The 12,920-nt window shown below is 27.2% G+C and overlaps 1 protein-coding gene across 10 annotated transcripts in view; it reads left to right on the top strand.

The window, feature by feature from the left end:
• Window positions 1-7,797, top strand: part of LOC129941922 (heterogeneous nuclear ribonucleoprotein L) — a 537,346-nt gene extending 529,549 nt beyond the window's left edge. For all 10 annotated transcript variants that reach the window (XM_056050696.1, XM_056050694.1, XM_056050697.1 and 7 more), the window contains one exon: window positions 4,908-7,797. In XM_056050696.1, coding sequence (XP_055906671.1) covers window positions 4,908-5,044 — 137 coding nt within the window. In that variant the 3' untranslated portion in view covers window positions 5,045-7,797. The remainder of the gene's footprint in view (window positions 1-4,907) is intronic.
• The last annotated feature ends 5,123 nt before the right edge of the window (window positions 7,798-12,920 follow it).

Here is a 12,920-nt window from a genome sequence, read left to right as displayed (position 1 = left end):
GGACGGTAATAATATTGTCGAAATTTCAATGATGGTTAAATTGAGAGGTGAAGTTATGCAGCTGAATTTCATACCTCATAGAGATGACTTATCAATCATATGGTCCTTGTGCAATTTAAAGGAAAGGGAAGTTGTTTTACACTTTGTTAGAAGATATCGAGTTTTTCAAGAAGGAATAACAAATCAAGTTATATTCTTGCTTAACAATATGGAAGTTACAAAATTATATCAATTCTGCAGGCTAGCTCTTCTCTATAGAAGTAGAATTATAAATGAAAGTTTTTAAATATATTATTAATCTATGTTATCTTTTTTATGATTTGTCAACTAGGCAACTAGGAAGTAATGCCATGCTTTTTTTTTTGTTTGTGAACTTTATACAAAAATTTGTAATCAACGTTATCAAAATAAAAACCAATCTAATTTAAAAATAATTTCGAATAAAAAAAAAGCTTAACTTGTGTTCAGTCCCTAAAATTTAAAAACGATTGACCGATTATAAGAGAATTTGTTAAAATCTTGAAAGACTTGAATGAATGAAGATTTTTTTCTTGGACAGCACTAACATTTTTTTGCGAAAGTTTTAAAAGCTTACACATGAGATGATATACACAAGATTTTTAGAAAAGTTGTACTTTTTGTTTTTTTTTTTCTTACGAAAAAATTTGTAAGTTCAAAATTTTCTATCAATTACTTTGTGGTATTTTTGAAAAAAAAATACAATTTGCTATAACGTGACCTTATTCAAAAAAGACTGCTAAGTAGTTCGATTAAAAGGAACGAACATAACTTATTGCAATTAGCATTTTTGCTGCTGTCAACTATTGTACCCTACACCAAACAATCGACAGGGTTTTATAAACGTATATATCAGTTTTTGAATAATTCCCTATGAACAATTCCTTTAATTCACAATGAAAGCTGCTTTAAAGAGACGATAAGGTTTTGCATATAATAATTAAAAAATTATATTTTTCCAAAAACTGTTCAAATCCAGTCATGATTTTAAGAAATCACCTTCTAAGATTCGTCCGCCAAATAACTTCTTTTTTTTTCCAAATGCTATAAAAACATCGAGTGTAGCTTCAGCTGTGTGGCACGTAGCGCCTTCCTGTTGAAACCAAATGTTGCCAATACCCTCATCCTCCTTTTGTGAACAAAAATTCGTTCAACATGGCCCCGTAACGATCGTTATTGACTGTAACGGCCACTCCTTGCTCATTTTCGAAGAAAAATGGCCTAAATATGCCCCTGGACCAAAATCCGCACCAAACAGTGACTCGTTGTGGGTGTATCGGCTTTTCAATGATTTTCTGTGTCCCAAATGCGACAATTTTGCTTGTTTACATACCCGCCAAGATCAAAATGAGCCAAATCGGCAACTATTTTAAACGTTGTTCAAGCGTATACACAATTATATTCGTTCAGTGTAAGGATAAAACTTATTATTATTAGACATGAGCTAAGTGTTACCATTCACGAATGATCACTAGTTAAAAAAAAAAAAAACGTTAAAAGGCGGACCCTACATTTTTTTTTTTAAGGCAATGTAAACTTTTTTTTTTAATATAATGTTTGATGGTTTACAATTTTCAGTACTTCCTACAATTTTTGGAAATCTCTCATAAGTTGTTAGTCATCACCCATTGTACATAATTCCGAGTAAATAAAACACTCAACCAATTATAGTGCAATTTCGCGGCGCACAGTAGCCCGTTTTGACTTTTTTAGTTGCAAAATTCATATTTCCTAACCAAATAAAGGCATAGCTTAATTTTTTTTCCATCTTGAAGGAAATTTCCAAGGCTATACAAACTGTGACTTTCAAAAAAAACTGTATATAGGTTGTTTCAAAAATGTGTGTTAAAATAAGAAGTTTTAACAAAGGTGATAAACATTGCGATATTTTAATATGCAATCGTCAAAATCAATTTTTTAAGTAATCTAAGTGAATTGAAATAGTAGAGCAAAAAAAAAGGACCAATTCGTGTGAAAAAGTGAGGAAAAAAGTATTTTTTTTAAATTTTAAGGCATTTTTTTTATTTGGCAGTATTAAAGAATATATAATGTATTTTTGTTATACATATGTCAAAAGTCAAACAGTGTAAAAAGAAATAAAGACAAAACAAATGAATATGTAAAAGTCCGGGCAAATGAGTAAAAAACTCATAGTTTCTGGAAAGTATCGTTCTTTCATATCTTTTTGGCTTCTCACATGGCTTAAGAAAGAAATAAGTGGATCCTAAAAGGTTAAATAGGTCCTAATTCTGCCGAATCCTTGAAACGTTACACGTATTCTGATATCGATATTTCTTGTAGTCTTTATTTATGTATTTATGGGTTTCTTTTGACAGTTCTCCAAGTGGTAGTGATTGATATTAAATGATATTTTGACTATGAACTAATATTTTGTGTAGAGTAGGTAAGGGTAGTTTTAGCAGCATACTTTTGTTTTACAAGCTCTCCCGTTTTCTTAGTATACTGCCCAAATTCAACTGCATTCACTACTTCTCTGCAATTCAAAACGTTCAATATTACTTTGAGCCTTATTATAACTCCTCCATTGACTCCAGTTATTCGAGCAGTTGCATCTGACTGTTCAAAAAATCTTCTTGCAGTGTTTCCGTCATTAGTGTTTCCAAACCCTTGCTTTGATTTATCCATATCAAGGCCAAGATCATCGCGAAAACGCCTTTGGATCTCTTGTTTTCTTCTTTTTTCCGCATCCTTGGTCCTTGGTCATTCATCAGTACCTTCGCCTTCTTGTCGAAGAGTATACGGACGCTTTAAAATAAATTCCATGCATCTGATTCTAGCGTGCAGTGGAGAGATTCCATATTTGTAATTATGTTCGTCCTTATTTTAATTATACTTAAAGACACCCCAATAAAACTACCTGACTGTCTACCTTTATATTAACATTTTCCAAAATTGTTTTATCCTTAAATCTTATCAATGTATTCTTAATCCTTATTTTTTAAAAGTACCTGATCATAATTCAATCGTGCCCGAAAACAAATGCATTATATAAAATTTTATTACAGGATTAAAAAATTAGCTCTTAAACTCTTGAAAATCTTAGCTAATAAACAAAAAATAAAAATGATTTACTTTTTTTAAATAAAATCATCTTTTTAAATCCAACACACACAAAAAAAAAAATCCATAAAAAAGAATTTTCCATAAAAATAAGAGGGGAACAAAATTACTGACTTCATCAATTCAAATCTCCCTAACTCAGTTCGATACGAAATGACGCATGGATGGAATGGATTTATGTTTAGAAATATATAAGGATTCTGAATGAGTTGAGATCTTAGAACCACTCGTTGAATGTTTTTTTCCATACAATTTGAAGTCGAAATGGTGTGCAAAAAGTAGTGTTTCCAAAAACATTAAATTAAACAATTAACAATTTTTTTTTTAATTATCGATCTAAATAATGGCAATGCATATTATGAAAAAAAATATCATCATACAAACTCTTCAAGTTTGGCTTGCTCTATAAGGCACACCAATAACCCAAATTGAATAATTTGTTCGATTACTGCAGCTTCAAATATTTGTGAATCCAGTGAACTAAAAAGTTTTGCATTATAGACCTACTCGAGACTGATTCGTATGCAAAAATTATAGTCTCATTTAAGAAATCTATCTCTTTCAAAAGAGCTAAAGCTCGTAAAATGTAGAGATTGTATATTTATTTTCTAAGACATAAAAATGAAGCCAAGAGTTGGTCATCCTAGTTTACAAACTGGAATTTCTGAATGTTTTGGAATCAAACAAAGTTCAGTTTTGAAAATCATAATCGAAGTTGCTGAAAAAGTACATAAAGCTAACAAACAAAATATTCGTACCCTCGTCTTTTTTATTGGTCTATTTTCAGAAGAAATTTTAAAAAATTACATTTTTTAAGACTGATTGTGAGATAGTGAGATGAGCCAAACTCCTTGCATACCAAATTAAAATTTGTCTCACTGCAAATGCTTAACCACCATCACCATCTGGAGTTCATTCTCAGGGCTCAATTTAATGAGAGGGATAAAGGGGACCTAGAGTTTTTTGCTGGACTCGACGACTAATTTGAGAAAGCACTTTTCAAGAAAAGAGTTATTCTTTGAGAATTTTTGAGTTTTCTCGGAAGAGGTAGTACCCCGTGGCACAGGTAGGGATTGAAGACAAGACTTTTAGCATGGCAGTCAAACGCTTTAACCATCACTTCACGGGTACTTGGGTGTTCTTTTACTTTAGAAATCAAAAAAATTAATAAAATCCGTGAGAGTTTTCCAAACCTTTAAATCATTTCTTTAATATTCAGTTGAAATATTTATATTATTTTAGTTTTTAAATTTCAACGGCCTCACCAAAATCTGAAAAAAACCCTTAACCATTTTATCTAAAACGGTTTTCAGCAGAAAAAGGCAAAACAAATTTTGAAATTTGTTCAAAAAATATAAAAATAATGTTGAAAAAGGATATTTTTATAACTTGAGCACTATAAATTAACTACAAAACATGTTTTTCAAAACTATGAAAGTATAAAATTTAAGGTTTTCCAAAAACTTCATATAGAGGCAAATAAAGACTCATACAGTCCTAACGAAAATGGCTTAACGTTCCGAATTTATCTGCAAAAGAAAAGCTTGAATTTAAATATAGATTTCATACTTTTTAAAGATCTCTAAATAAAAATTTAACTTGTAGCAAAAACGATTATTTTAAAGGGGCACCAATGAAAATTTATCGAAATGGTTACCGCTCAAGTTAAATCTTTTTATGGTTCCTTTTCTATCCCCGTTTCTCCTTTTTTTTAAATTTTAGTTTATTTTAATATTTATTTTTATACAAATTACAATTTATGTGTCTAACATTCAAAATTGTAAATTTCTCTATTTCTTTTATTTTAGGCACAAAATTCCCCTTCATAATGAAACTTTGTTTCTCATCGTCAAAAAGCATGAATGGCGCATGGAACAATGCGACTAATGAAGGTATCATTGAAAAAGAAAATGACAGTGATTTAAAACCGGACGTCTACAATTGAGATTTAATTAAAATTTTATAAAATCATTAATTAATTAAAATATAAATATAATTATAATTATTAAAAATAAACAAAAACTACAAAGAATTTTTAACAATAAAATAATAATAACAAAAAAGAAAAAACAAAAACAAAATACCACCATCCCCACGCATGATAAAACAAAATAGAAAAAAAAGAAAACAGAAGAACGAGAAAAAGAAGGAGAAGATAAATATAAATTTATGAACCCCCGAGATTCATCGTTTTTAAAATTTCTTATATAAAATATTTTTTATTAAAATATTTAAAAATTTCAAAAAACAAAACAAATAAGAAAGAAACAAAAAACTGATTTTTAAATATGAATTTAAAAAAAAAATATCTATGTTACTATATTTTATTTTTTCTTGATTTTTTTCTCACGAAGAAAAAATACAAATCAACTAATGTTATGTTTATGTTATTTTTTTTAAATTTAATAATTTGTTTATTAGATTTTTGTTATGTCGTTTTGTTTATTTTTATTTTTCAATTAATAGTTTTGTTCAATTTTTTCCTTGTAGAGTATTAATGTATTTATAAAATACGTAATTAATATTATTAAATATAAATAATAATTGACTTTTGTTTAATTCATTTTAACATTATATTAGACTAATTCATTATACTATACGTACATACATATAATTATATGATTATATATATAAATTATTTATCAAATTTGTGGCCCAAAAAAATGATTATTTTATTTATATTAGAACATATTTCTTTCTCAATTTTGTTTTAGATTTAAATTTTCAAACAAACAAAAATTAAAAATTAAATAAAAAACAACAAAAAATTAAACTAAATAAAATTTATTTAGAAATTAAAAATAATTATAGAAAATTTGTAATTAAATACATATTTAATTTGACAATATTGATGAAAACATACAAAAAATGTTAAATAAAATTAATAAATAAATAAAAAACAAAAAACACTGAACTACTTAAATGGAATTTATTAATCAATGGAATAAGTTACTTAAATCAATTAAACATAAATAAAACAAAACAAAAAGAATTAGACTAGACAGAAATAAATCACATTGGTTAGACTAGTATTATTATTTTTTTAATTTAAAAATAAATAAAAAAACAAAAGTGAAAGAAAATGAACCTAAGCAACAACAAAATAAAATAAAATATTATTAACTTGAACAAAGAGGACTATGACAAAAAGTTAAAACAAAAAAAAGAAAGAAATAAAAATATTTTATTTTATATAAATTTAAGTAAATATATACAAACAAAAAAAGACATAATTATATTAATTTTTATTTTCTCTTTTAAAAAAAATATCTATGCTTAAAACTTTGAGTTTTCTTTTTTGTTTTTCTTTATTATTAATTTAATCCAATTTTTACTCTAAGTAAAATAAATAAATGCAATAAATACAAACAATATTAGTTAACTAACTAATTTTATTGTTTCTAAGTTTTAAATGAAAGCATGTGTATAAATAAAAAAATGAAAACAAACAAAAAGAATAAAATACATTAAAACAAGAGAAAGAATATTTTTAAATATTTTTTAATTTATATACAAAACATAAATAATATCTATACAGAATAATAAAAATGCTAATTTTTTTGTTAAAAATGGTAAAAAAGAAAAATGTATTCAAACAAGAAATTCAGCAATATATCAGAAACAACCATATCACTGTGAGTAAGTTAATCTAAACAAACAAAATTAACAACAAAAAAGTTAATAAAAAAATAATTGTTTTAGTTTTTCTAATTTAGAATAAATTTTAGACTCAAAGAAAAATTAAATAAATACTTAACAACAACAAAAATAATAGTTTTGAACAGGGAGAAATAAAAAAAAATATTTTTGTTTTAAATTTTGTGTTTGTCAGAATTTTATGACAATTTTGTAGAGATTCAGGCTGAATTCAGTCAAAAAATAGCTAAAGCAAACTAAAACGTATCTCTCTCTAGAAACAAACTTTACTTATAGTAAGCTGCAGCATTAAACAAGAAAAAAACATAAATAAAAGTTAAAAAAAATAAAATCAACGAATATAGATTTATAGTTAAATTTTAAGCATTTTATTTTTGTGCAATTTATTTTAAATAAATCAAAATATAATTTTAAAGCAAATAATAAATTTAAAAACAAAAACAGCACACTGACGGTTATCTCAATAAAAAACAAAAAATATCTTATTTCTAGATTTAATTTAAAATTACAATTAATACATTTAATTTCGAATTTATGTAATTTAAAAAAAATAAACAAAAATTGGACTTATAGTGCTGAAATTATAAAAATTAAGAAAACACACTTATTCTTAGTTTAGAAAAGATTAAAATATAAAAGAATTTGATTCATTTGGTTGTTGTCGAATAGTTTTTACTATCAGATTTGTTATATACATAAATATATCGCTTATTTTAATTTTTAACTTTTAATTTTTACTTTGTTTTCATGTAATATAATAGTTTTTAAGAAAGTTATTGGTACTTAATTAAATAAATTAATATAAATAATAAAAGAAACATCGATGCTGTTATCGAATGGTAGCTATGAGTTATGAAAAATATAATTATTCTTTTTTATTTTTTGCTATTATTTATTTTAGTAAGTTTTATTTTTTGTAAACCAATTAAATAGTTTTTTTCTTATTTTATTTTCTTTTCATTTTGAAAATAAATGACAAAATTTTTTGTTTCGTTTCGATTTCATCAATAAATAAACTTAAAAAAAATATTATTCATTTGATTTTGGTTTTATTTTTCTTTTCTTTTATATATTTTATTATTTTTTTAGGTATTTTTAAAATTAGAAACAAACAAAATAAATTTCCTAGCAAAGGAATTGAAGAAACACGCACGAGGAGAATTGCTTGATTGTTGATTTGTTGTCTTTGATTTTTTTTCTCCCTGTTAATTAAAAACAAAAACAAACGACTTTAATATGAATAAACCCAAAATTATAATTAACAAAATTAAGAAACAAATAAATTCCTGAAAAAACAACATATCGAAATTTTTCCATTTCAAATAAAATTAATTTTAAATTTATTTTAGAAAATTTAAATAAAAAAAACCATACATACAATAAAGCCGTGCTTAGTTATTGTAAATTATTAAAACAAAAAATTAAATGCACATGTGTAAGAAAAAAAAAACACAATGAGGGATAGTGATTTTATAGTTAATTAAATAATATTTTAGTATTAATTGTTGTTCTTTTTTAGTTTTAGTTTTTTTTTGTTTCTTATTGAACTTTTGTTCTGTTTTTTTAAATATAGAAACTCTTATCATAAAAAGCATCGCATCTATTCATAAAGTTAACTTGTTTCTTTGTAAATGAAAGGTTGTCCTACTTTATAGTTTTTTTTTTTTGGTTTTAAAATGAAATGATGATAATAATGCAAGTTTTTTGTAATCCTATGCTCGATTAATAGATTTTACTATTTTTACAATTTTGATTAGTAAAAGAGTTATTTTCATTTAAAATGTTTATATAAATTAGATTTGCATGACATTAGAGTTGAATGAAAGAGGGAGAGCATCAAAAGTACTCGTTTCCGGTTCCGAATAAACAAAAAAAGCAAAGGCAGTTAAGGGCATAGTTTTTTTTTATTTTACTTAGTTCTCTTTTCTACAGTATTTAAAATTTAGTAATGAACAGGAATTCATGAAATTTTTTAATCCTAGAGTTTTTCAATTTGTTTAACAACGACGATGTACAAGAAATTAAGGAAAAGTATAATTAAAAATTTAAGAAAATGTTTCCTTTGACGATCGCTTTCATTGAGTGAAAGGGGATTAAAACTGCCATAATTGAAATTTGCAGAGCTTTGTAAAGGCTGACTAATTCCAATTACATCAACACTGACAACTTGGGTTTTGTTCTTCTGTTCACATGGTTTTTCTCGGTTATTGAAGGGATCTGACGTTGTCGTTTTTAATTCGAAACGTTGTAAAATGTGTTTTGACTTTCTTCAAGTTATTGGGATTGATCTCTGCAAGCTTTAGCTCCTGTTACATCAGACAAATGATCGCTGTTCATATCAAAAGTTGCGCTACTATTTTATAATAAGAACCAGTCAAAATTAAACTGACATAAATAGTTCCTTTTAAGATTCAGAATGTTCTTATTTTTGTTTCTTACTTCTAAGAGCCCAGTCTCTACCCTACCTTTAGGTTTTGAACTTGCACTTGGTAGGATACTTATATGGAACCGTTTTGGATACTTAGCTTTTTGACTTAGATTTCAAAAATTGTGGTTTGGTATTTTCAGGGGGTCAGTTTTGAAATTGAATAAAACAAGTTATTTATGAGTTATCAAAAAGGATTTATGTTTATTTGAGAGCCCTATCAGTGACATTATATGTGAAATATAAATTTGGGTGTATTTCATAAATGGCATCGATTGTGTTGTCTTTAAGGGCCGAGTTTGTTAGCGGGTTATATGAATAGACTTGCGACTTAAGAAAGCAACACAAGAAAAGCGTAAAGGGGTCAAATTATACGTAAGGTGCCGAATTCATGTCGCTTCCACGCGAAAAAACCATGACGTGAATCAACTCGTTGAGAATATCAATTCTTTCTTAAGCTGTGTGACATGTAGCGCCATCTAGTTAAAACCATATGCCTTCGGTGTCTACGAGTCGTATATCATTCAACTCGGTACAATAAACGCAATCGCCGTTGACGGTGATGGCCTGTCCTGCATCATTTTCGAATAAGTACGGACCTATAACGTCTCCAGCCCAAAATCCAAACGAAATAGTAGCATTTTTCGCATACATAAGAACCTCGCGAAGCTCGCGTGAAACACCCCAAATACTGAAATTTTATTCATCCAAAAATTTCCAACTTCTTTTTGATAATTAAGTTTCATGATTTAATAGTAAGTGGCTAAAAAAAGTTGTTTTGAAAGAACGTAAAAGAAACAATATCGACGCCACGAGCTGTCAAAAGCAATCCTTCCCTATTATTAAACTCTTGAGAATGTATAGTTTAAATGTTTAAAAAAGAACACAATACTGGAACGCAGTTTAACTGAATTTTGAGAAGATTCTTGAAAAATCCTTAAAGTTCGATTTTAGAGTTTCATCACATCAAGACTAAAACTGGTTTTATAAATGATTATTTAGCAAAATTTCAGCTTCATTTAAGTGAGATATTTAGTTTTCGGGTGCACTTTTTTTTATAAACACAATTTAATCCAAGACTGAAATGTGTTTTAAAGTGAACAACTCTGGAACTAAATCAAAATCGGAAAAATAGGTGTTGATTTGTAGAAAAACTTATCAAAATTCAACAAGACAGATTATACATATTTTGACTCCTATGAAGACCGAAATTAACAGCAAACAAAAAAAAAAACTCGTTTTTCGTAAAATTCCATTCACATGGAATTATTTCGGGAACCCAAACGTACAGCAGCATTTACTTTGCAATCGCTGATTTTGAGTGGTTTAATAATGAGTGTTCTTTTAGACGTTTGTTTTTAAGTCTGGGGATATACTTTTAGGAGTTGGTCTTATTGACAGCTGTTACTTGATTTGTGTTAAATTTGTTTTGTAATTTCTAAATAAATAGACTAATGGTTCAGTGCTCAACGTGACGCAACGAAACAACCAATTTTTAAAAGAAACTTTAAAAAAAAATAAATTGGGCGGCGCAACAGTCCGTTGAGAACAAGTGACTTACAACTCTCGTATTTACAAAAAAACTTTTGGTGACCACATTATCTTGCATGGTGAGTCTGAGGCGCGCGTGGCCTCCACGATCGTGCAATTTATCGTGAGATTGGACCGAATTGGATAGAAGAGCAGACTTTGACTTTACATATCATCAATGCTTATTTCATTACTTCCTGACTTGTTAGATTATGCAATCTCTTGGGAATGCAATAATTTATTGAGTTCAGCCTAAAGATTGCATTCATTAATAATTTTAACCTAAAAATTGTGAATTCAAATTCTGTAATCACCAATCATTTGACCTTAATAAGAGTTCCTTGCATTCAGTTAAAAACCTTTGCATTCACTTAAAGTTTTCCAGTCTGCATTCTTAAATAAAATTTCACTACACTTTTTCAAAATTTTGATTTTACGTTTTTCGAATCAATTGAATTTGCGAAATCCAAATAACTCAAAAAAGTCCATTTAGACCTGTCAACTTGGATTAGCGATGTATTTGCATCTTTATTCATCTTGTGTCAAAAGTAGCTTACGCTTAAGAACTTAAAGCAACATTTTTTTTCTTGCAAATCAGCTTTTACGTTCCAAGGGCGCCTTTAACAAAATTATTTTGCACATTTGTCTGATTTAAAAAAAAATATCGAGCGAAGTTAAAGAGTACATTGAAAGGAATATTTCTGCCAACAAGATGTCAACAAATTAAAAAAAAAAACATTAAATTGAAACAAGCTGTCGATTTTTGGTACGTACCTAATGCCATTTGACAAAAACAATTGCTTATACTTTGAATATTCATTTTTACAACTGCCACTTAAATTCACAAAAAAGAACAATAACATTATTTTACTTCAAAACTTCAAACAACGAACTAATATTTTTAATTTTATTTCTTTAAATGAAAACAAACAAAATTAAAAACCATAAAACTACTAAATCCTTCGCTTTCAAAGACCTCATGTAAAATAATATTTTCTTTTTGTTATTACTTTGATCCTAATTTGTTTAAACAACAAACAAAACAAAAACCTACCTACATTAAAAAAAAACATTACATAAACAAATTAAACGTACATCATACATTCATACCTATACATTACATACATACATATTACATATTAAAAATTTTAGGAATATAAGAAGTATATTATATTTAAAAATAAAACAACAAAAAAAAAACAAAAAAAGTTTATCTATCTAAATGTCACAATTTTTCTTGACTCTTACTACATTGTACACCGATTAATTAATAACAAAACAAAAAAGAAAAATACAAAATACAAAATAAAACCATACACATTATATAGAGTATTATAATTATTAGTACATCTTTTAAAGAATAATATATTAAATATATAAATGTTAGGCTTAAAAAGGTGTCAATTTAATATAAGAAAACAAATAACAAACAAAAACTACAAAAAATAATACAGGGTGGGTCAAAAGTAATATCCTAATTTGACGTCATAATAACATTTATAGATTTATTGTGTTTATTTTAGAATCACGAAGTATGATTTACAGAGTTTTTTTTTTTTTGAAAAAATGTCTCTCAGTATTGAAAGTAGATCTTTCGATTGAGTACCGTGGTAATGTTTGTTGTATCGTAAAGTCAAATTCAAGTTCCTCCAGAAATGTTCATTAGTACACCCTCCAGCCCAACTTCAGACGTACTATCAAGTCCAGAGATTCTTTCTTTAGCCGTACTACGCGAATGTTGAATACTTTGCAACACATTCTGTCTTTCACAGCCATTAAAATATTGCAATTCAAAACCAATAGGCATCTCCTTTCAAACGCTTTCTCCCTTTCTTAATGGTCACACACTGTCTGGGCAAAATAAGAGTACCCAAATCCACTTGAGTGTATGATTATAATAAAAACAGAGCGTTTTTCATAACAATTTGTTATGGACATCTGGGCACAGCTCCAGCGCCTGTTCTGCATTTTCATCACATATTGAATATCTGTAGGAATTATTGGGATTCGAGACAAGAAGTCTTTACATAATCAAGGGGCATCTTTCGCATAAGCCTAATTTCAATTGGACACACCGGGTAGCTCAAGTGATTTATGTATATCTACGGTGCATGAAGTGGTCTTTTCTGAGTTCTTGACTTTGTCTATTAATTTATACTCCCTCAAATATTCTGCTACTTGAATTGGTTTTTAAAAACAAAAATCTTCC

Source organism: Eupeodes corollae, chromosome 1, assembly GCF_945859685.1.
Source record: "Eupeodes corollae chromosome 1, idEupCoro1.1, whole genome shotgun sequence".
NCBI classification, from domain to species: Eukaryota; Metazoa; Arthropoda; class Insecta; order Diptera; family Syrphidae; genus Eupeodes; species Eupeodes corollae.
The sequence above is the reverse complement of the archived record's forward strand: the minus strand, read 5'-3'. Positions and strand labels throughout refer to the sequence as shown.